Genomic DNA, 26,089 nt, shown 5'->3' on the forward strand with positions numbered 1-26,089 from the left:
CTCCGCTCCGCGCTGCTCCGGCCGCGCCGCGCCTCGCTTCGCCCCGCCGGGCCCGGCCGCGGAGCAGGGTGAGGGGGAACCAACACGCGCCGCCGTGCCGACCCCGCCGGCCACCGTACAGCCCCCGAGGAGGCGGGGGAGGGAGCGGGTGCGCAGCCGGCCCCGCCCCGCCGCCAGACGTGTCCCTGTGACGCGAGGGGGGCGGGGCTCCGCAGCCGTGGAGGGGCGGAGGGGGCGGGGCTCCCCCTGGGCGGCCGTTAGGGACGGCCGTTAGCGCGCGCCCCGCCCCCCGCCGTGAGGGGAGCTCGGCGACGGCGGCGCCCGCCCGCCTTTACCCTGCCCTGCGCGGCGCCGGCCGGGCCCAGACAAGCCCGGCGCTCCCGGCCCGGGCCTGCCGGAGCCCGTGTCCCCCAGGGCTTCCAGCCGGAGCCGTAGCGGAGCGCTCCTTGGGCGGGGTTACGGTCTGGGGCGACACCGTGGTGCGGCAGCGCATGCGGTGTCGCGGCGAGCGAAGTGAAGCGCGCCGGGAAAACGGTGGTTATTTTCGATGTGGACAAGGCTCCGTCGCTGTCCTCCTTCCCGGGGTGCCAGTGCACCTGGGTTTCATCCGGAGTGGTGGTATTCTGCGAGCCCCACCTTCAGGAAGCAAGAGATTACGTGGGAATCTCCGTTTTGAGTCAACACATTTCGTAATTACCACAGTGGGGAGAGTTTTCAGTCATAAACGCTAAAAGGATCAACATCAGGAGGCAAAAAGTTCCATGTATTGTTTTAAAATACCATTTTTTAAAACAATTGGTGATTTCTAGGGACCCAGCTAACGATTCTAATTGATCTCTCCAGAGTATGTTTCTTGCTCTAAAGAACAGGGATCAACTGAAGCTTAACGCTCAAAAATGCAAGTTTTGTTACCAGCAGGAAGGGAAGCACTTGCACGCCGATTGCTTCTCCTGCCACCGCGAGCGGAGCTCGCTGTTGCTGTGGGTGTGCGTAATGTCCATGACGGAATGCAAGGGTGCAGACGTGCGAGCAAGCCGTACGGCCCTGAGCTGCGACTTGGATTGCCTTTCCGCAGCTCCTGTTGCGGAAGGCAGATGGCACTCGGGTCAGGCCCCAAAAACGGACCTCGGCTACTTAACTGAGACTGAGCTGGAATTTAGGTCCTTCCATCCAAGACTGCATTTCTGAAAGTCACAGCTGAGCTGTTGGTTGGTGGTGTAGGTGACTGAAAACTCTATAGCCTCATTTTCTTTTAAAGTACCCAGATTGTCTAAAGATAAATTACGCTGTTTGTACAAACATGACGGTCTCAAGAGAGCTAAGCTAATGTTGCCAGAGGTAGGATTCACAAACTATGAACTCTTCTGCCTGCCTCTTCAGAGAAATTCAAACCAGAAGCGTTTTCAGAGAACATCTATGACCCTGGGGTCCATGCAGCCTACAGCAGTAGCACAAGCGACTTTCTTTTCAGGAACAACCAATAAATAGGCTATTCATGTCTTTTTATAATAGGCTAGTGACAAGACAAGCAGGATTTACACCCTTACCTCCCTTGTCCATGTCCAAGAAATTGCTCATTTTAAAAAGCACAAACAGACGAATTTTGTATTCTCTGAATTGTCTAGTGCCTCTAATGCCTAGCACCTTCAGATTTTAGCCTCAAGGCCTTTGCACTTGTAAACCGTTGTGCAAATGCTTAATTTTACATAGGTCAGCCATGTTTTTTCTTTCAGATAGACTAATGACAGATGTAAATTTAAGCACATGGGCATTTTCAGCATTAGGATTCATACTTCTTAAAATATTTTTTACTGAGCTTCAGACAGATTCCACAGCTTTTAGATGCAAGCATCTTTGTTTAGACAATGCTAGTAGGCAGGGTAAAGAAAGAACACACCTGCGGGTCTCTGAAAAAGTAAGCTGAACTCACTGGCTTCCTGGCAGAAATGGCACAGAGGGCATGAAGAAGTGAAACTGGTGGAAAGTTTGTTTTTCAAGCTGTGTACACATCCTCCCAGTCTTTCTCTGAACTTCAAAATGTTAAGGCTTTATTTATCGCCATGGTATTCAGACTGTGTTCTTTTAATTTTGAAATTTTGGTCAGACGCCAGTTCAACCAGCCGTGGAGATGTACTTTATCCCTGTTTATTTGGGATAGAGTACTCTGGATATGCTTCCCTTCTTAATTTACAGTATTGTGCAGTATATATATAAAAAACTATTTTTGTCACTTAAAATACATGTTATTGGCCTTCGTGCCTCATTCCATATTGTCCTCTCACCTGCATCATGGCCTCTCTTTTTCCTGTATACATATATGCTTGTCTCTCGCTCTGTTTTTCACCTATTCCTTTGCGGTCTGGTACGCCTCCTTGCTGAGCTGCAGTTCTAGCTTGTTTGCTTGCTGTCTGGAATTCTTTCATCTTCCCATGCGGTGCCTAGTCCCCTTCCCATATAATATATTCCTTTCCCATTTTGGATCAAAGAGAAGTTTCTGCTTCTAGACCCTTTCCTTCTACAAGCTCTTATTCCGACTGTGGCTTCTTGCTTTTTATGTTATATTTTTCCCTTGTGCAATGCTGGCCCATAGTGAAGCAGCAAGGCCAGTAGTAATCTCTGAATTCCTGTCTGCTTGTGCAAGCTTCCACGCTTCTTGTTGCAGTGAAGGGGAATTTATGGTTCTTAATAGTTGAAGAAAATAAACAGCCTGATAATAAACTGGCATGTTACTAGTATGCTCTGATAGGATAAAAATAAATCATGCACCACTCTAGTAACATATCTGTAGTCATTCAGGCCAAAACCAACTCGATGTTTTTTGTCAATTTTTATCCCCAAACATGAAAAACAGCATGTCTTTGGAAAAACAGAAATGCTTTCACATATGTAAATGCAATACAGAAATATACTTTCATAGTGTTCTGTTGCTTATATTACCAAAATTCATTTATCCTCTTACGACAAGCAAGGAAGTCTAATAGCTGAGTGCAATGGCTTCATAGGAGTCCATCAGGAAATGCAAAAGGGAAACTGAGGTATTCAGCAAGAATTCAGCGTTCCTCATGTCAGAGCTCGCTAGGATGGGATGTGTAATGGGAGGCAGATGAAATAAACCCTCCAATATGATACACTTTCCACAAGTTCGGCATTCAGCCTGAAATGGAATTGCTCATTAGCCTACAATTATCTCTCTTTCTGCTGTGCTTCTGCTGGAAATTTCAGATGCTTACGATAAATTTCTATTCTCCATGCCCCTAGTGTAAACAGGGAGTAATTCTGCTGAAGTCTGTGGGCTCATTCCAGATTTACGTAGGTGTGTCAGAACTTGCCCAACTAAGGAGAGGGCAGCAAAATTCAGTTAAGCCATTTATTCCAGATCTTTAAATAGAAGAGCATTGATTTTTTTCCCATGTACTTTTCCTCTTAGACCCTGTGACGTTCTGAAGCAACTTAAAGAGCTGCAGCCAGCACTTGTTGGAGCCAACTCAGACTGCGCAAGACTGTATATTCACTGCTGCCAGTGCACCTCCATTCTGCCGTGTACTATCAAAGGCTTGCAGGTACACAACAGTTGCAAAAATGCAATTTTTAATTAATAAAATTAATAAAATTAATTTTTACAAGATGAATATATAGTGTATTTTAGGACTAGGAGGCTATTGTTAAGTTTTCATCTATGGCTTCCTACTGGTAGTTAAATCATGGTTTGAAGGCATTTGTACTACGGCCTGATTTAACATTTACTGGGCCTTTTTTTACCTGGTAACATTAATGTCAGACTTGCCATTGCTGGTGGATGCTAAGAAAATGCTCAGACCAGTGCAGTTCATAGGAAACACAACGACACAGTTTCCTCCTGGAAGTGCTGACAGCCTTGTTCCAAGCGCCTGTGAAGCAGCCTGGGGGTCGCTTTAGGTGTTCCTGGGCAGCAGCACTGCGCAGTCTCCGCTGGTGTGATTTCACCAATGGAGGGGAAAATATATAGAAGAAACCCAAACATGTAGAGAAGATGGACAAGGAAGGTGACTTAATAAACTTCTAACTTCTAGGAACATATGAGAACACACAAAAGAATGTATTTTTTCTCTGTTTGGAAGATCTTAAGAACTTTATTAACAGCTTAGATTAAAACTCACAGGCTTTATATCTCATTGTGAACACTTAGTCAAGCTAATTCAATTAAATGGATTTTAAAAAGCCCTGCACGTCCTTTAGAAACGTGCAGCGAAAGTTAATTCATACGGAAGATGCAGCTTACCTGAGCCCAAGGAGAAGGGCTGCCGGAGGGAAAAGCGGGCGAAGAAGGGGGACCCCATGGCCAAACTCCCGTGCCGGTCTGGGGGTGCTCGACGCAAACCGGCCTGGTCCCCGGCTGCTGTACCCCCTTTGAAAGCACAGTGCTTCCACATTTTTTAGATGATCACAGCCTTTTTGTTAGCTTGTGGGTTCACTTGGAGGAGAAAAGCCCCTTTGCATCACTGCGGAGCAAACTCCCCATGGGAACTCGGCCTGTAATTTCACTCCCTAGGTGGCTCTTTGGATTTCGCTCAAGGTAGTACCTTTCAGCCCTTGCTTGTTCTCAAGATACTATAAAAAGTATTTGGTGTAACCGTTCCTTCATTCCTTAATACCTCATATTATTTTTATGCTTGTTTCTGTCTAGGAGCAGGTTTTAAATTCATAAGTGATCATAGTGAAGATCAGATCCAAAAGCCATTAACATTCATGAGAATCTTTCCATTGATTTCAGTTGGCTGAAAGTATTTTACTTATTGATGGAATAGTGAATTATAATATGTATTTCTGTACTTCTGAGTTGCAACAATTTAGAGCAGATAGCTTTAAAAATAAGTTGTTCATTCCACAGACCAGATGCATCTCCTTCACAATCTCATTAATTTTTACTAAAAAGTGTTAACACATTAAGCTGCTGCCAAAAGCTCTCTCCAAACAATAAAAAACCCTGCAACATTTTGTTCTTAATTGACTCTTCTGAGCACTTTTCCAATCTTTTGAGTGCAGAATACAAAAAGAGACTTAAAAAAGACTTTTAAATGCTGTTTGTATCATTTCTGATTTATTGTAGAAAAGTTATTGTAATGCAGTTCATTTTTGTACATCTAAATTCCATAAAACAAAGCCATAGAAATGAGGATACTACAAGCATGCAGTCTGCATTTTCTTCTTTAAATGATTCTGTTCACAAAAATAACAACACTTTTTTTTCTTTGAAAGCCACGAAAGCAGAGGGAGAGCAAAGCATGCACCACTGTACACATTTGCATAGTATAGTTTACCCAGCATGCCTTGTAGAATGCTACACATACAGTATCTATAGAAGTAAGAACAGAAAGGGGCAAATCGGCAAAGAAGAAAACATACTTTTTTTTTTTTTTAGTAAAGGCAATAACGTCTTTACCATAGTGAGTCTGAACTGGCTCCAAGTGATGACGCAGTGAAGCTATCACTGAGAACTAGTTTGGCTGAGAAGCAGATTTTCTGGGAGCTAAAAGCCCAAGGTCCATGGTTCAGATTTTGAATGACTGCTTTCATCTTACTACTTTACCATTTTACATCTTGTGCATACATAGAATTGTATTTTGCTTGATTCTCTTCCTATGCTTCTCTTGCACAATTCACTGCCTTTATCTTGCATGTATTAGAGGAGAATCAGGCCTGTTTCAAACGTGAACGCATTTTGGGTGTAAGCACGCATTCTGTACGCATGCTTTCCTTTTCGTTTTACGGTTTCAGCAATGTCATTGAAGTTTTGGGTGGGCTCTTTCACAGTTCCTACAAGGTAATGTCTTCCCTCCTCCCCTCCCCTGATACACAAAAGCAAGTAGCATTACAGCCCCAAGAACTTATTTATTGGGAGTATTTCATTCCAGACCTCAGGCTACAAACATTACTGGTATATTCATCAGTCATATGCCAAAATCTGTACATTGGCCATAATTAGAAATTTGTTTGTATTCATGTAATTTCAGTTTTGAGGAGGAAAATTCAACAAATGAATGCAGGGACTAATTAAAAAAATTTTTTTTAAAATTAATTAACATGGAAGGAATACAAGTTATTGAAAAATCAAGTCACCTATGCAAAATGCAAGGCTTAGAAATAAACTGTTGGAAATATCAGGCAGCAATTTAAACTGATGAAAAATGCAATAAATTCATTGCTGCTGAATCAAAAAATCTACCTATTTTTTCAAAAATACAATGCCAAATGTAACAGTGGAATTCTTGTAAATTTGTGCTATTATAAATGTGCTTTTTTCCTTGCTTTGTTTTCATGTCATTGGCAAAATATATCATTTTGTACTGTACAATGTATTTTCTTACTATATTGATTCTCCACTGCTTATACGGAGTAGAAGTAATATCAAAGGGGACTGTGGCAATCATTTTTAATTTTTCAGGAAATATTTGTAAGGCATATGATCAGCGGTGTGTGACATTTACGGTCAGACCTTGCAACTACTGGCTTCCAGACAAGACAGTAATAAACACTGTGTCCAGGAGGAGTCGTTTGGGGGATCGAGTTCTAGAGAGAATCCAGTAGCTCACCGCTACGAACCCTGGAGGGAAAAGGCAAGTCCACCAGCCATCGCCGAGACCAGGCCAACGTTACTTCCAGCTTCACCACTTTCAGAGGAAGTAACTATGAAGCGTAAGAGGAATGACGCAGTCCTACTAACGTTTTAAAATCATTTCTACCTTCTCCCAAACTTTCTATATGGATTCAATCAGAGTATTTCTCTGACTTGTTAAATGGATTCCACAACTCAGGAAAAAGATTTTTTTCTCCAACCCCCCCAAAAATTTGATACTAAGTAGCACTTACAGCTCTTTATCCAAGTCAATTCCTTACATATGTATTTTCTACAACATTATTAAAATGTACCTTTATTTTTAAAGACATACCTTTATTTTTCTGTATAAAATAAATTGGACTTGAATAACAATATAATAAAGGTTATTCAAATGACTGTTCTTAAAATAATATACTCTCTTCTGGCATCATTTTAAAGATAGTGGGAATTTAATTTCCCCAAAGTTTGAGTTGGCTACGTTACATTATCTTCCAGTCCAGATACGCTTAGCAGAACTACTATTTGAAGGAGTAAGAGGTAGCTGCAACAAAAGACATTACAGCAGAACCCCATGTATCCAAACTTATAATAATACCAATTGGAGCAACATAACCCAATTTTAAAATAAAGATTTTTAGAAGAGAAGACAGATTTATGTAAGGGGTATTTTACACAATATGCATCTGATTGTTTCATTAATGGTCACTGACTATTTTTGCTTTAAAAAAATGAAGACCATGGAATCAAGGACAGGTTTCATAAACACTGAATTCAGAAAACAAAATGCAGTAGAGGACACATTTAATGTATTCTTAAAGAAAGTAATGGACTGATGAAAGCCCTAATTTACTCAAACCAGTACGCTATAAAATAATAGTATTAGCAATATTATTTTGAGTATGGCAATGTCTGTAAAGAGGTGAGATTCTGGGAAGTTCAGAGGAGTCAATGGAATTGAGACGGCATTGAACTCAGGAGCCTCGGAGCTGGGCTGCCCCCACGGCTCCGGGCCGGTGCGCGTCCCAAGCAGCTCCCACTGCCCGGCACTCGCAGCACTGCGGCTAGCTGGTGGCACCGGAGAGACCTGCCCGAAGCCTGCAACTACCCTTCCTCCTGTTTGTAGCCTACTCTCCCAAGTACTCATCAAGTATTATTTTAAAAGCAAGGAGCATATAAAGATGAACCCCCCAGATATCATCTGCAGAAGGAGCTCTCAAACCTGGGGGGAAAAACACTAAAATAGGTTTCTATTTGCTGCAAAACCAAAACTAGCGTTGTGAGTACAATCGCTGGAAAGGTGTCTGCGGAAGGCACAGAGCCATCTCCAATCCCAGGTACACACAAAGTATCTGGCGCCATCAGAAACTACTCTTGCTTATGGAGCACAAGATCTGGGGCACCACTTCATTAATACTCTACAATGAATTCTCAAGCAGAGGAACTGATTTTTGTCAATCAATCAGACCTGCTTAGAAAATGGTTATATAATTTGCCCCATTGTTTATAAACTAAAATTTGATAATAAACAGCTTTAGTTACGTTCCTTTAAGCAATAATTTCTTAATATACTCAGGCAGAAAACAGAATCACTTTCGAGTTGCATGTCCCATGGGATAAATGTAATTATTAAAAGAACCTGTATATCTGTCAAATATAACTTGCCAAAAAGAAAATATTTTAAATTGAAAGGTTAACAATGAATTGTCTTTAAAGCGGCTTCAGGATTTTTAAAATACGTTGCTAATTCATTTACAAACATATGAATGCACTGAAGTATATTGTCTTTAGATATTAAGATTGTCATGTCACCTTTATTGACTAAATTAGCATTAATCCCAAAGTGTCCTAATGAAAAACTCAGATAACAAAAACTCATCAACATTTTATAAATGTTTCTAAAATCCTCTGTATAAGCCAGAGCTTAGGAACAGAACTCTGATCTTTGCTGTTATAATATTATAACAATAAGAAGAAATGGCATGAGGAATAGAAAATTAGTCTTATTCGTATTCATTCAGGAATACATGAACTTCACAATTTTATATAGCGCCATCGCATAATAAATCACAATACAGCTGGCTAGCATTGCTGAAGTTCTAATACAAATACTATGAGTTTACATGTTTTGATCAACATTGCAACTTTTACTGATTACTGTGTTTCCTAAAAATAATTTATTTTTAAAATGAAAGAGTTCCAATAGCTTGTATCTAGAATAAATTAATAATCTATTAGCACGTTCGGTATATTTGTACTTAAAGATATAACTATCTTCAAAGAATAAAAAAACCACCAAGCAAGTTCTGCTGGATCTTTTATAACTGATTGCTTATATTAAAATGAAATGGGTGTGGGGGAGAAGAGAGTAAACTAATTACATACAATAGTAAAGTAAACTTAAACCCACACAATAAAGGAACTCAACATGTTCGTTCAAGACAATACATGACTTCCCTCAAAAGCTTGTTTTTATTAGAACAAAGTAGTTTTGGCACTTCAGACGCTGCTGTTGATGGAACTTGTGCATATGTGTTGTGTAGATCTTTCCCTTTACTAGCATGACATGGAAGACTTCAAAACAAGGCTCCAAAAGGCTCTAGGAATAAATGACATTTTTGTCGAGGAAATGATAAAGCAGTAACCTTGTTTACTAGAAAATATATGTAAGTGCTTTGCAGCTACCTGCCATTAAAATGCAAATATCTTCAAGCAGTTAATGATCTGATCCCTAATGCTACTACAGAATAAAGATAAATAGCTGTCTAATCTAGGTTTATACATCTCAGTGCATCCTTTGCAATTAATACTTTAATGCACACAAACAAGAAACTTATTAAAGCTTATAGAAAAAATGTTTTGCCTAATGCCTTCTTTCTCATGCAGGTATGTGTGCTGTACATGTAACAAATATTTGTAAAAATTACTGGAGAATGCTCCACTGTGCTATAGCAGAAAATATTAGAGAAGACAGCTTAAGCTACCATTCCCGGACCAGATCTTGCAGTGCCTTCTCAAACCAAATGCTCGCTGGAATCAGCAAGAATTCAGCCTGAGAAAATCAAACAGGATCAGGTCTTTCATATCCGTTCTTAACTCTCTTACTGCAATGGATGCAGATATGTTACATTTCTGATCCTGGTAACTGGCTCGTTTGAATCATCTAGTGATGTTTAAGGCCTTCTTTTAGGCAGTAAAGTTGTTCAAAAAACTAATCGTGCATCCACTATCTTCTAATGCTGCTAGAGATGTACATTATTTTTGGTTGCACCAGATATGAGATGAATTACTTTTCTAGTTGTTAACATCAAGAAGATAACCAGGCTCAATGGTGGTGGAAAATATCAGTGATCTTTGCAAACTGGTCCAGAAAGTAGAAGACCTCATAATACTCAGGAAATGTATTTACTGCTACATGCTTCTAGAGCCTACTTTAGCAGGCTATGGGAAGAAAATAAGCAAATATAAAAATTAACAATCCTCATTTCCAAAAAAATAGCTTTGACATGAACCTGCATAAAAAATGCATGTTCAGCATAGTTCGGTCAATTTTAGAAAATGCATGCAGTGGAATTTCAGGAGTCTCTGCTTAAATACATCAGTGGGTTGTATAAAATGGTCAGTTATGGTAATTGTTTCAGTCATATTGGATCTAAGGCTTCACTGATAATGTAAGACATAAGGTCTAATTACATAAATTTATCTATTTAAAAAAAAGCTGAAAACTCAGTAGGTGAAAAGAAGTTTTTGTTAGGAAGTAAGGCAGCAATATCTCCAAAGAGTTATCATAGTTATTTGAATTAAAAATGTCAGCTCTACAACGTTACTGTGAGCAGGGTTATTTTTTGATACTCTTATTTTTATTGCAAGCTAATTCTGACCAACATGTTATTCTGAATTTTCATCATTTCTGAATGTTTAACCCCCCACCCCCTTAGATTTCATCACTAAAATTCAAACTGATGTTCTTCTGGAGAATTCTTGTGCGCTGCTGGAATTTGCAGACATTCAAAGATGGATTTTGAAAGATGTAACATATAGGTACTCAGATGTACTGGAATGTAGGTACTCTATACACTAGGTAAGGAGAGTGTATTGTTTTCCATTTAAAAAGGCAGAATATTAAAAATGGGAGAAAAAATATTACATATCTATACACTGATGTTCTATTTTGGGACTACTAGCTGTATTCTGGTAAACAAGAGAAAGAAATGACTATTCTCCAACTTTAACCATACAAACTATTCTTGAGTTTGTTCATTTTCCTGCTTCTATTTCCCCTTATCCTGTCATAGCTCATCATTGCTGACCACAACAAAAATGTCAGTACTGGCTAGACTAAAAAAAATCACTCTGCTGCAACATTCATGCCAGATTTAAAAATAATTTCAAACTGGAACGTATTTTGTAACCGCTGCATTAATTTGAGATATTTGGCACTACAGACAGTTTACATTTGGTTTCTCTGAAAAAGCCATTCTGGAAATATGTGGTTAGAAAAAAATGCTTGTACTCCAACTTTAAGTATAAATTTAGCTTCCAGCAAACAAATACTGTAGCTGATTTTCTGGCTTCTAGTGGTCTGTAATTTTCAGATTTTTCATTTGCATTTTTTTCAATTGATTGCAACATGCTCAAGTCGACTTTCCAGTCAATTCACCCAAATTCCAACAGGAATTGGTTTATAAATTGGTTCCAACTGGAACTGGTCATTTGGAATTTCCAGCACAGGAAATTATTTTATAAGTGCCTTGATAAGTACCCTAAATTACAAACTGATGAGTCTAATATCTAATGATGAGAAAAAGGTATGGCTATAAATGCAAATGTTGTACTAAAAAAACAACAAAAAACAACAAAAAACAACCTATATGGTTGGGAATAAACATAAGGGCATGGTAACTTTTTTTGCCCCCTACTTAACATCGAATGACAGCAGAGTGTAACTTCAGTATAACCAAGTTACATCTGCCAAATTAAGATGATTTCTTTTTCCTAGCTACGTTATGGCAAGTTATCAACTGATGAATACTATTTTTCCCCAGGTTCTTAACTCAAAGCCTATGTCGTGAATCATGGCTATATCCTCCAGGGGATCCTCGGGTCCTATGGGGTTTGTAAGTGTCCTGGTATGAGTCAGAGTATTCTTCTTCCACTAGAGGATAGTGATCTCGGCTGTGTTGGGAACTGGAAGACAAGCGGTTCCTGCTCTTCCGAGCCCTTTCATTGTGATAATTTTCATCTGAGGTCATTAGACTTCGTCGTTCAATTGGAGAGTTCTCTGCAGAATGGTTGCTATGTCTCATACGCTGGCTCTACGAGTGTTAAAGAATCCAAGGATTAATACAGGTAAAAAGTATTCTAGGTGTTCTAAGCTAGTTTTGAGACTTATTCTGAGGTCTTTCAGAATCCATCCACTTTTCTGTAATTCACTTTATATTAAAATTTGTTTGCTATGGGAATGGGTTACAAGAATAGTCTGGTTCCTAGAGCTGAAAGGAGACCAAACACAGTATTACAATGCAGATCTTACGGCATTCGCCATGTGGAATATTACAGGTCATTCTGCATGAAAAGTGAGCTGATATATTCAGCATTTATCACTCTTCTCTGATCATGAACATAACATTCATGCTTCTGTTCTGCTTAGAAAATTTTGATCATTGACTTATGTGGGTTTAGAAAACATCTGAAGAGTTTTTTGATTTTGTTTTTTTTTTGTTTTTTCTTTTTTTTAAGGTGCAGCTCTCTGAGCCCATTTAAAAACCTTTACATGACCAGGAGATTATGGACAGCTAACCATGCAACCGAGGGATGGTTAAAATTATTATATATTAACAAAGTCTTGTAACTAAAACATAGTATTCCAAATAAGTTGATCTTTACTAAGCTCATTTATTAAATAAAAGATTTAGCCTTTGCTATCCTCACATTCCCATAATGATAATGTGTTACTTTCGTCACATGCACAAAATTAGCTCCTATTTTTGCCCGTAAATTAGTGCAATGAAGAAGTAGCCTATGCAGGGAAAACAACGTTCTGTTTATTGTTACCACAGATTAAACCTCTCAAGGGTAGAGAGATCCGTATTCTCAGAACAAACTTGGACAATTCTTCTCTTTCTCAAGATTTACACCCAGCGTTGTTCTTCTGATCCAGTAATTGGTAACAGAATGCTACTAAGGCGGGTGCATGCTTGTGGCCTCAGGTTTGTGTCCACACGGACAATGTCATCTGGTCCTCCCAGCTCGGACGTTTTTCCTGATGCTCTGTATGCTATAGATCCTTCCCCATACTGCTACGTCCCTTCTGTATGCCAGTTGTTTAACTGCATAATTTATAACAAAAGGCTTGTCTGCATGGGCAAGTAGCTGGTTACGGTATAGATTTACAGCGTAGCAGATACAATGTCCCATCTCTTAATATAGATAGATGCTACCAAGGTTGCTCACTAAGAGATTCCACATAAAGCGTTAGTACGGGAGAGGTGCAGTTCTGCAAATGCACACCCCAGGTTACTGCGGAGCACCTTGTACCATACTACACCTAAGTTTTTCTTAGAGCACCATGGTTTAGTACTGATTATATTCTGATGTTCCTTCCTATTGCAAAGGTCCACTATTTTCTTCACGATTATACTTCTCAAATATTTGATCTAGTCATACAAGTTTAGTCGATATGCAACCCATTTAGCTTTCTATGCTCACACCCTCTATCTACCCCGTAATTTCCCTCAAAGAATGCAACCCGCTCTTTTCTAGAAACCTTTGTTTCACTGCCTTGATGTGCAGTCAGTCTGATCTCACTCTTCCCCTCCTGCAACATGCAAGTGTGGAACCAAACTGGTGCGGTTTCATGGTGGTGTTATGCACAAAATAACCTTTGATCTTTCAGCACAATCTGCATGGTAAATGATACTACCCCTTCTTCAGTAAAAAGTCCTTTGGAGCCTAAGAAACTCATATCCCAACACTTGAACTAAAGAATTTAAGTCTATTAGCTGGCATTAGACTAAACTTTGTAGGTTTAGACCTAGCCAGGTATTAGCCACAAGGGCTAACCACTAGCGCCTAGGAGTTAGCAATGACAAAATTGATACTTCCTACTGAGGACGGCAAACACACGCAGCTGGACGTGGACACCTTGTCCTTTCAGACAAGGTCGTGGCAAGGACCAGATGGCTGCTGGCTCTGGCAGGTGCACCACACGCTGTGGCATGGGACGCAGCTGGGGCATGCTGTTGTGAGCACTCTGACTTTATCTATGCCATTTAACTTCACCCTGATGACCTTCATGAAGCCCAAAGATTTAAGTTAAACTAGATGTTTCAATTCTCAGTAAACAAAACTCCAAGCCACAATCAATTAAAAAAACCCCCCAAAACTCCCAAGTCCCGATCAGGTCACACACAAACAGACTGTCCCAGCAAATCTGTACCACTCTCAGATATCAGTGTTACAAGGCTCTTGATACTCAGTTCCCCAAGGACTGAACTGAATTCTTCCCCAAAGGCAAGAAGGAGTCATAAGTAGCATAAGTTCTTACTGCATAATAAGCACCTAAGTTAATTTAATTCCTAGGATTTGCACGAGTGCTTTAATCACCATATCACATCATTACACTTAAAACTGATGCAAATCCTTCCAAAGGCTTGAATTAGCATAAATCCTTTAGGTGGATAAGCACTTCAGATGATGGAAGTCTTAAATGTGAGATAACCATGTAAAACACTGGAACTCTTTAAATGGGCCCGAACACTTAAGTGGCACTGAGAGCCAAATCCTGCAGCCTTTAGTTGGGCATCATTCACTCAGGGTGAAATTTACCCCTCTGCAGAGAACTAGCACCATTCAAGTCCCATCTAAGTCTTCACAAGTCGGGTGAAGTGGGGATTAAGTGATGCATACCTTCAGCCAGCCCACTGCACAGGGGTGATTTTCATCTTCAGTGTGAGTTTTCCCTAAGTAAATGGAGCAACATTTCACAGTCACTGCTGGTGTCCATTGATCAGAGATAAATAAATGCCTGAAAAAAATTCTGTGGATACACCCAATTTTTAAAATGAAACTGAAGAGGTGAAAGGTCTACAGATGGTATTTTATTGTCATGACGGATGGAAAACTGAAATTTTAAAGGCAAGTGAAAATGGAAACAACATTTTACATGTGCATGTTATCAGTAATAGAACAGTGCTTGTGCATTCAGCCAGTCAGGAAACAGTGACTTACTGATCCTAATAAAATCAAGCACATCATTAGAAACGTGAATATCAAATATGCACCTTCAGTGAAGTGCAATTGACTCACAAAAAAAATAGCTTTATATTAATTGAAAACACTGAAACATTTCCTCCAAAATTATTACCTGCTTCCAGATATTCTATAAGCAGAACAGAGGTTAAATTCATCAGGTGAATTATTCATTAAATGTAATTCGCTCAACTCTACTGTTGACATACATCAAAAAGTGCACGCTCCTCAAGAGTCACACACACATACAGAACTCCTTCTGAAGCTTTCAGACTTAATGTAAAAGTTCACTGCAATCCTGAGCTTTTCAAACATTCATAACTGTAACTTCAAAAACATTTTCTGTTTTCAAACTTAGTAAAGCACGTACTTCTCATTAAGGGCTATTTACATGCCACGTTTGAAGTTTCAAAGTTCAGCCGTTTTTGAGCTATCCCTGTGAAAAAAAATGGTCAGAATTTTTTTCAATGGGTAAAAAATGTATTTTATTCACACTCAAAGAACTGAAAAAGGTGAAGGCATTTTGCTGAGACAAAAGACAAACATAGAAGTTTTCACCCAAAAGTGAATGTTTTGTGAAGTTATGAGGGCAAAAATGGGATTATTATAGAAACCGTTCTGCATCCTTAACTAATAGTAACTGTTAGCTCAGCTGCTGTGACATATTGTACACGCTTATTTTCAATCTGAAAGACTTTCATTTCTAATGACATTTTTTCCAGATTCAAAAAAATGCTATTTTCTAGTATGGTTGTAATACCATTTGACAGAGTGTCATTTTTCTCCTTCTCAAAAACTAACTCCTTGCTAGAAAATTTATGGCCGTTTTATTTCCCATTAAAGCAAAAGCAGTCAAAAGTGCTGGAGCACCCACTCAACTGACTGCATTGATTATGGGGCTCTAGCTTGTGTTCTTACTGCTGGCAGTTGCCAAACAGTGAAGCAAATACAGGATATGCTGTATGAAACATATTACACTGTTTTCCCATACACAAGAAATCTGATCTGCATTGGTGTTTGGGGCTGAAATGCATCTTCATACCTGTAATCCAGAGATTGCAGCGGGATACGGTGAAAGTGCCGTGGATCCTAAATTTCGCCCGAGAAGAGGAGTCATAGGTGTGCTACTGGTGGTGTGAGTAGCACGCCAGTATGCCTCAAGATACTCTGCCAAGTGTTCACAAGCATCTTCAAGCTGATTTTCATCCAAAATTACATCAAACATTTCCTGATCACAACAACAAAATTTTGGTTCATTACAATGTTACAGATGAGGGAAATCTTAAACAATTCTCATCACGCTAATCCTTTAAAATGAAGTAAGCAATAATTAGAGCATGAGGACCACAGAGGAAAATGCCACTACTGGGTTTCAAAAGGGATCAGAAGCCAAAGCTCTCAGAAGTCACGGAAGCCTTTCAGCGGGATCCACTAGACACTGCAGGAGGCCTGCCACACTCGAAGGTGCAGGACTCCATTAATTAATTTATTTTGCTTAAAACCCAACCGTGATAGAAGATGCAAGGTTAAGCTAGATGTCAGAATAACACAGGGATGTTTTACTTTGGTTTTGGATGCAGACTCGTGCATATTTCTCTTATCCTGATTATGAATACGGTTCCGGACTGAATCATGCCACTAAAAACCATTTCTACGCTAGTGAATGCAATACACAGCTCTGCTCAGACAAAACTGCCGCAGGACATACAGCTGTTGAGGTGTTTACAGGTGGGAATTCGCCAGAGACTGTGATCATGCACAGTTTTTGCAACTACCTTCATTTATGCCTACCTGCATAGTCTCACGCCTGTTAAATTCGCAGGATCCAGAAAGCATGATCTCTTCCCCGGTAATCTCTGCACTGGGGGCAGTACCTGAGCGTCAGTGCAGACCCCGGCACCGTGCCTCAGACCTGTTCCCCATTAAATCCACAGAGAGGCCATGCACTAGGGACCACGGAAACACTTGGGAGACACGTGGCTTCTGTGCTACCGCGAAGTCAGAAGGGCGCTGCAAACTGTGCTTTTCGGTTATCGGCACACAAGTAGTCTGGTGTTGCACTATAGTGTCATCTTCAATAAATTGTAAGAAATACGTACTAAAACAAAATGTTCCCCCACTTTTTCCAAATTAATTACTTTTAAATGAACCATCACCAATTTAGTCCCTCAAGAAAAATATAAACATATTTTCAGCAGTGAAATTTTGCACATCGTCTTGAATCTTAACTCTCATCTTAGTGGAAAAAAAATCTATTGTGAAAATATCACAGGAAATGAAAAGTGCAGGTGGTGCAGGTGCTAAGAGTAACTGATGCAAACCACAGACTGGTTTTCCCCCATGCATATTTATAGATCTACTCAGTATACATAGAGCTGATGTCTCCAGGATAAGATGTCTATAGGATAAGATACAAAACCACACAATGAATTTATCATAAACCTTGATCATGCATCTACCTTCTGCACAAAAGTCTGGTTCACCATTTTCCTTTTGTTTTCCCCCATCAGCATGGTAGAGAAATGTCTCCTCTGCCCACATGTTCAGATTTTCCTGCCTTCACCTTCAGCACTAACAAGAATACTCCTAACACTACATCCTTTGGAAAAATAAGATGAACCATATACCGAGGAAGTCCTAACTCCTCTCTACATAAAAGGTCATTTAATGATTTTTTGTTTTATAGTAAGAAGAATAATTTTCCAGTTTCAAAAAGCATCTCACCTCTACTTCTAGTTATCAGGGACCCCAAAAATAATGGAAATCAAGATATATTCATGTTCAAAACCCTCAACTTTTTTTTTTTTTTTAACTGAGTCACATTACTGAATAATCACTCAGTAATGAAGGATCAGTGGATTGAACAAGCCTGTAACATTTTCTAAGCCATTCCTAAAACTGTTTTCTTCACCTGAGTAATGTTGGTTGAATTCAATGTTTATTGCTACTTGTCTTGCTATCTATCTATACGCTTTACACATTGCTTTGCTATTTAAATTCATGTTGGTAAAACTACATATTCCGTTATATAGCTGCATCACACACTTCATCGTTTGTTAAAGAAATTAGTCAAAGATAGTTAAGAAATGTTAGAATTGTGAATTGAAATATAAGTATATTACCTATACTTTGCTTTGGAGAATACTGAAAATAGTATTTTATATCTGGAATGTATTGTTTTCTTATAACGAGGAATCAATATTGTGATTTTCTGATCTGGGAAGAGCAAGCAGTTTTCCTGTGCTTCTCGTTCTTTGCACAAGTGCCCACTGATCTGAGGGCAAGAACTCCAGCTGTCTGGGACACTATGCAACTTGTACATGTGATATTTTGACAGTGATTTCAATTAAACTGAAATTATTAAGATCTTTTAACAGTTACAGTAGAACTGTCTCCTTTTTAACAGTTAATTATAAAAAAGATACTAGGAACAGTAACTGTGAGTTCCTCAGGCTGGCATTTGAAGGTCACCTGGAAAAGCTGCAAAACTGACAGGATTTTGATTCCAGGGCTCTACTTTTTTTTGTCGTTTTTTACAAGAAAAATGAATTATAGAGAAACCATGTATTTTTTTCCCTGTATTAAAGAGTTCTCCTCATAGCTAAACTGCACTTGTTATACTTCTGTGTATTTGGGAGTTAAAGAAAATCATTAAAAAAATCCTTGGTTGTAAGCATCATGGAACGAAACAATTTCTTCCCAGGTCTCCTTGAAATGTATTTTATACTTCATTGCACTATTTTTACTAGATGTGTAGAATATTTATCACATAAGCAATTCAATTTACTAGTATCCTTAAGTGATGTACATCAATACAGAGGTCTTTCCTGTCTCTTCAGGGAAGATAAAATTAGCAGTCGTTGTCCTCTGCGACTTCCTCTGGTTTACTACATTGCCACCGCAGAAAATTGCAGGTGCGTTACCGCACGCGAGGAGCGGGACACAGAACTGCCGTGACGGCTGCGGAGGCGCCTGCTCTGCCCCAGCCAGGCTGGGGGGCCGGCGCCGGCGCCGCGGAGGGCAACCCAAACCACAGCTCGCGCCCCGAGGTCAGGGGAGGCTCCTGGGAAAAGGCTCTGCAGACACAGCTGCAGGGATGGGGGGAACCAGCAACGCAGGAGGCCTCTGTCTGGTTTACTGGCTATTTTTAATTATACCAATGCATTTTAGTTAAGCTGGGGTATAATTTGGGGTATCTTTTAAGTTATGTCAAGTAGACCAGTGGGATATGCACTCTCCTGGCATTGACATGAATCCAAAAGTTAAAAAAATAATAATGAACTGTATATGACCAGCATATTTAAAGCTACATTATTTGGACAGGTCATGTTTCTTTGAGCCATAGTTGCTACTGCTTAGTGAAGTCATGCAGTGACAGGCTTAGCGCTGGCTTGAGCAGCATCAGTGAAAGATTAACAAGGAATTCATAAAGAAAGCAGTTCCTGAACTTAAATATGCCAAACAAACCAGCTATTTTAAAAATATCTAGAAATACAGTGCTGATTACTTAAGACTGACTCAAAAAAGTGGTTTTTCTTTATAGCTTTCACATATCTTCACTTTAAACAAATACTCCCCTTGCAGGAATGTGAGATGTAAAACAGATGAAACAGGTCACAGTACAGAAGACAGTACTGTCCTTGGTCTTAACAGTATACTTTTACTTAATTAAATAATGGATTAACTTGGTCCTTTAATTTAAACTTAACCAAACCTGAACAATCAAGAGCAAAAATGCACATTTACCCCCAACAGTGAACACTTACTCATGTAAGGCCCTTTAAGGATTTAATATAAAATAATGCAAGCCTTAGTTTTGATTTCATAGCAATTTGCTTGCCGGGAAGGCTTTCCTAGATCTCCTAGATCATTTGAACCAGAGTTGAAAAAGCTGCTGATTAGTTAAGGACAATGGACGTTCTGAACGACAAAAGATTTCAGGCCGGTTTTCTTGTTCACAGCTGCCGAGCTCCGGCGATACCACCGAGGACTATGCGGAAAACTACACAGTGAAGCACTGGCCGGGCACAGAGAGTGGCTCTGCTTCTGAAAAAGTTATTTTGGGTACTGGGGGGCAGTAGCTGGGCGTATGCCTGCGTTGCATTGGTATTCTGCCTTGAAAACAGAATATAAGCCTTTCTTTTACTCACTTAGACTAGATTCTCCCCTCACAAACGAATCCGAATGCCCCAGCAGAGCCAGTGGCCGGCCCGTCCTCTCCCTGGAGCACTGTAAGTCAGGAATGATCCTCTTGAAATCAAACAGCACGAAGTTGGATCACCTGATTTCTGTAGAAACCTGTTGTGCGAGTCAGAGTGGGAACTGGCCTCTGATGGAGTACGGTTAAATGCTTGAAATTTGGACACGCTGAAATTTGGAAATGTTTTTCTTATCCAGGTGGGGTCTCACTTTGTTCTAGGCAACGAAGTGCAATAGCAGGATCTGGTACTAAAGCAGAGTTTACCAGACCCTGGGATGGACATCACAAGCGCTGCGAGGCAACCAAGAAGCAACAACACGGGCCCTGCTGGTGCACACTACTTATCTCAATCAGCACAGCCACTGGCCTCATTTCAACTGATGTGAGCAAACCTAACTGGAATAAGAGCAAATAAGGCTGCGCAATATACGCCGTCTTCTCTACGAAGGTGAAAAAATAAATACACCTTTCAGAACACGAGGAATATGAGGCAGGTTGTTCTGCGTGTGTGCAGGGTAAATACCACAAGCCCTATTCAAAGGGGTGCGGATGCGATTCCTTTCAACTTGGCTCACGCCCATCACAAGTTCGAAAGGTATATGCTTTTACAGAAATTATTTTATACTAGAGAAACATTCAATATTGTTTCAGTTAATGGGATCTGAATGGCTCACAGGAATTCTCCACCTTCACTTTAAGGGATACAATTCAGTGGAAAATTACGTGCAAGAAACATAATATAGCTGACTTCTCTAGAAGAACTTGAGATGGCTTGAAAACCTTTCAGTGCTGCTCAAAGTGAAAAACAAGGATGACAGCGAGCGAAGCCTTCTACGGTTACCGTAACCAGAAGCTGACAGAAAGATGCTGCCTTCAGAAGACAGGGGAGGAACAACTCTGTTCAGGAAGACTGGTGTCTCCTTCCCACTTTCACGCGCGATGCCTTGCCCTGTTATGGCTGTTTCTAACGTTTTCTGCCCGCGGGCAGAAACGGCTGCAGTGCAAACGCAGCAAAGGAACCTGAGGCTGCGCAGCAGCCACAGCCCGGCCAGGTAACGCGAGGCCACGGCATCCATCCATCGACTGGGTGAGCTCCCATGTGGGAAACCTGGGCAGAAACGAGGTGGGGGTGCTACACGGGACACGCATAAGGAGTCTGATGCCTCAGAGCTGCACTAGACCTACCGCACACGTCATGCTCATGCTGGCTTCGCAATGCAAACAGCTGTGTATATGTATACATACACATATATATATATACACACACACATACACACACGTATATAGTGGCCATCGACCACTTTGGACAGCTAGACCCCCGCGCAGGGCGCTGAGGCAAGGGAGGTGGCTCCAGTTCTGGAGGTGGCTCCAGTTCTGGAGGTGGCTGCTCAGTCCCCACCCGCCAGGGAAGCGTGAAGTTGCCTGGGGTATCCTGAACGCTGCAGCCAGCACGCGGGGCTGGAGAAAGGGAGATCCTGCTACTTGATATTTAAGGCACTTTTCTAGGCAATTTAAATTCTTGCTCTGAATCAGGCAAAGAAGGAATCTGAAGCAAATCCCTACCGTTCTGGACAAGTTTTTTTAAAACCATTCTGATTTTAGATAAGGAGTACAGAAATTTCAGTCATGCCCATTATCTTTTTTCTCTGCTGTCTAGCATTTCAGTATGAAACTAGCCTGAACATACACAAAAATACTGCACAAACTGCTGAAATTAAGTTACATATCTACATTAATTATTCCTCAGTTTGTATTTGGCTGAAACTACTGAGCAAATATAACCTGAATTCATTAGCAGTTTCAGTCAGCTTGAAACAGTATTTTAGAGAAAGCAAATCCATAAATCCATACACGTGAAATTACCCCACTCTAGGGCTAAATCCCAGAATTAAGGCTACAGAGGGAGGCCCAGCTGTTCATGGCAGGCAGGAGGCAACACTGCTGAGGATGGGTGGGCACCTATGATGCAGCAAGTCTAGCAGTCTCCACTCACCAGCTAGTGATCAGGTGAGGTCCACCTGATGGCAGGAATCAACCTAAAAGGTGCTGACCTTGACCCAGCTTGACCGGTGGGCAAGGGCCATTTAAATGAAAGGCGAGAGAAAGAGCAAGTTCTTTCCAGGTCTCCCTTCCCCTATTTCCCACAGGGCTGTTGGATGGAGCACCACCGCTCTTCGCCAGTGGCGGCTCTGGGATGTCCGAGGGACGTCAGAGCACTGTGGCCTCCAAGAGATGTGGATCCACCTGAATTCCCACCAGGCAGAGTAGGTAGAAAGGAAGAACATCTATTGTTATACGCAGGGGGGTGCCCAGAAATACCTGAATTACCTTGCTATGGCCAGTGGGGGCAAGAGAGGAGGAGGCTGTGCAGTTTGGTGTCTTAAGAAGCATAACAAGTTAGTTTCTTGGAAATAAACCCTTGTGGGTAGTTATTCCAGAACAAAAGCTGTTAAAAACAGCTGTTAAAAACAAAAGTTATTCCAGAACAAAGGATCTTTAGTACTTTCATTTGAATCAAGCATAAAAGCCACCTTAAACATCAGCATTATCTTTAAGGTCTTTATAACTGAAAACAAGTCTTCTTGAAGCATTACCTGACTATTAAGGGTCGGGCATCTGTTCTGCTGATCTCACCTCTGGAACTTATTCCTAGATCATTCCAAGACATTCCTTTTGACAGCACTTTGCCTGTTTTAAATCCGACAGTATCAGCACGGAATCCTTCCAGGTGCCTATTCTGAAATTCTGTGAACTAATCTGATTTCTCCTTGCAGTTCTTTGTGATGACAAAGACAGACAATGTGGTAAGCCATAGGCTGGACTTTCTGATAATTTCCCTGATATAAGCAGCAGTCTGCTCTGTACCACCAGATCACTGTCATGCACAGCTGTTAAGTTGTAAAAAGCAAGCCCTCATCCAAGTTTGTTCATCTGAGTGGCTTGCTCTGTCACAAAAGCTGTGCTTGGTTTTCAAAAATAAAAACAACTTTGAGCTGCCTTCTCCAAATACCTGTATGTTTAAGCACACAGCACCTGCCTGCTTAATCATCTATCCAGGACCTCTGCTCCTTAAAAAGCATGCTACTCAAACCAAGTAATCGCTAGCCTTGATAAAACGGCCTGCGATAAGTGAGTAGCTCCAATGAGATAACTGGAACGGCTCAAAGGCGTTGCTGTGTCAGGAGCCTGGGACACTCCGGGGGTCACGTGAGCGAAGCCAACCGTGACTCATTCTGCGCTGGCAGTGGGTCCAGCTCACAGAAAAGCCTCTGCAGCCTCCTCTCAAACAGGGAGTCTGAGGCTTTGACCCTTCAGGACCCTGCCTGAACATAGCACTGCTCCCACAAATGATGAAATAGGAATATTTTTGCTCATGTGCTAGAAAGATCAGTTTTACCATACAAGTCATATTGGACCTGACATCTTGCCAATTAATCCAGCTTAGTTAGTAGATAATTAGGATAAAGGTTTCAAACTTCTTTTTCTTTCTTAGCAATAAAAGCTGATCTAGGGTTGCAATTGCATGGCTGTCTGAATCACCATAAAGTGAAGTGATAACACGTGAACTCAGTTATAATCAAGGACCAACACAGCAGGTATCTTTAAAACTCCACGTATCCCAAGTTCTTTAGCCTTTCTTCTGTACTTACCGGTGGGCATTGTGCAAGTTTATCAGCTGCCACCAACTGAACATTCAAGTGTTTACTTTGTGACTTTCCTCTAGATTTAATCAGTCGCTGCAAAACCTGATAGAGGAAAAGAGGAAAATATGAGTTTAAGGATCACATATCTCCAGAAAGTTCAGAGACTGACATGCCACTGGAGGATTACCAACTTTGAAGCTATTATGTTTAATAAAATGGATAAAATATTGTCCTTGAATATAAGCAAAAACCTTTCTGATAACCTCCCTGAAAGCTGTGCACATTTCTCTCTGCATCACATTCAACCTCTTGCAAGTATTTCAAATGCAACACAAGTGGTGATTTTGCTTTATTTTACTTGAAGTCATAGGTTATTTTTGACAAATGTAATCTTCTAGAGGACCATGAAAATTACAGAATTACACTGGATTGACTGCAGCACAACAGTAACAGCATATTATGTTGTGTAGCAATAACGCAGTGACTCAATCTGTTTGGAGGTAGATATTGAGTATAGAAATCATTTTAACACACACAGTTCATATTACCTCATTATTTTTTCTTCCACTATGTTCATTACTAGAAATTAAGGGTTGGGAAAAAAATAGGAATGCTGAATTATTTCTCTGTAAACTCTCTAAGAAAATTATAGGATCATAGAAAAACAGAATATGTTTAAGTTGGAGGGACCTCTAGAGGTCTCTGTGCCAACCCCTCACTCACAGCAGGGCCAGCTGGATTGGATTGCTCAGGTCTTGTCCAGTTGAGCTTTGAGTATCGTCAAGGAGATCCCACAGCCTCGCTGGGCCCCTGTTCCTGTATTTACCCACTCTTGCTGAAACAGCCCAGCATGCGGCTGGCTTCTCTGCAGCAAGGGCTCACTGCTGACTCCTGTTCAACTTGTTGTCCACCAGCATCCCCAGGTCCCTTGCGGCAGAGCTACTCCCCAGCCAGTCAGCCCCAGCCTGGCCTGTGGCAGGGGGTTACTCCAGCTCAGGGGCAGGACTTGGTATTTGCCTTGGATGAACTTTGGGAGGTTCCTGACAGCTCATTTCCCAAGCCTGCCAAGGTCCCTCTGAACAGCAGCCCTGCCCTCTGGCTCATCAACCTGCCCCACAACTTGGTATTGTCCATGAACTTGGTGCGAGTGTACTCTGTCCTGTCATCTACGTCATTAATAAGATGCTGAACTGTACTGGCCCTGTTACAGATCCCTGAGGGACATCACTGGCAGTCAGCTGCCAGCTGGACTTTGTACTTCTGATCAGCACTCTGAACCCAACAGTCCAGCCAGTTTTCCACCCTTCTCATAGTCCTCTTATCCAGTCCATATCTCACCAGTTTGGCTACCAGGATACTACAGGAGACCATGTCAAAGTCCTTGCTAAAGCAAAGGTCAACAACATCCACTGCTCTCCCGTTGTCCTCAGAGGTCATCTCATGACAGAAGGCAGTCAGGTTGGTCAGCCATGACTTGCCCTTGGTAAATCCCTTGTGGCTGCTCCCAATCACCTTCTTGTCCTCCATGTAGTTCACATAGGTCTGTAGCTTCCCATTGCTTCCTCCTTGCCCTTCCTGAACATGGGTGTGATGTCTGCCTTTTTGCAGTCATCAGGAACCTCCCATGATCACTATGAACTGAGAGAGAGAGCAGCATTGCAATGGCATGAGCCAGCTACTTCAGCACCCTCTGATGCATCCATCTGGTCACTCAGACTCGTGTATGCCCAGGTAAACTGGTCCCTAGATCAACCTTCCTCTACTGCAGGTCCCTGCCCCATGCAGCAGTAGGCCATTCTCCTTAGCCTTCTTTTTGCTGCCCATGTCCTTACAGAAGCCTTTTTGGTTACCCTTCACATCTCTTGCTAGTTCCAGCTCTGGCTGGGCTCTAGCTTTCTTAACTCCATCGCTCTGTCCCCATGGGTGTTCCTCCTGGGTAGACTGTCCCTGCAGCCATCTTCTGTGTGCTCCCTTTGTGTGTTTGAGCTAAGGCAGCTGTTCTCTGTTCATCTACACTGCTCTCCTGCTAGCTCCATGTAGGAATGGACCACTCTTGTGCTTGGAGAAGGCCACCCATAAAGATTTTCCAGCTCTCCCGAGCTTCTTGGCTGTCCAGAACAGACTCCTATGGGATCCTGCTGAACAAGTCCCTGAACAAGCCTGTTCTGGAGTCCAGGGTTGCAGTTCTGTTATTTGCATTGCTCACTTCTCTCAGGATCTTAAACTCCACCAGCTCCTGGTTGCTGTGGCAAAGGCTGCCCTGGACCTTTGCAGCCCCAACCAGTTCTTCCTTTTTCTCCAGAAGCAGGTCTGGCTGTGCCTCTCCCATCACCCATGGGGCACCTGCACCAAGACCTGGCCTGTGGCTCTCTGCAGGCACCTCTGATGGGCCGTACCTGCTCC

At 41.4% G+C, this 26,089-nt stretch overlaps 1 protein-coding gene across 6 annotated transcripts in view; it reads right to left on the reverse strand.

Moving 5' to 3' along the window:
* Window positions 1–5,055: 5,055 nt before the first annotated feature.
* The window catches only part of CACNB4 (calcium voltage-gated channel auxiliary subunit beta 4), a 132,855-nt gene continuing 111,821 nt past the window's right edge, over window positions 5,056–26,089 (reverse strand). For 2 of the 6 annotated variants that reach the window (XM_026058268.1, XM_026058267.1), the window contains 3 exons: window positions 23,693–23,788; window positions 15,885–16,070; window positions 14,670–15,278 (listed from right to left, as the gene is read on the reverse strand). In XM_026058268.1, the coding sequence (XP_025914053.1) occupies window positions 15,273–15,278; window positions 15,885–16,070; window positions 23,693–23,788 (288 nt within the window). In that variant the 3' untranslated portion in view covers window positions 14,670–15,272. The other 4 variants (XR_003252237.1, XM_026058264.1, XR_003252238.1 and 1 more) reach the window with 4 other exon arrangements.

This window comes from Apteryx rowi, unplaced genomic scaffold (assembly GCF_003343035.1).
Source record: "Apteryx rowi isolate R43461 unplaced genomic scaffold, aptRow1 scaffold_145, whole genome shotgun sequence".
NCBI lineage: Eukaryota > Metazoa > Chordata > Aves > Apterygiformes > Apterygidae > Apteryx > Apteryx rowi.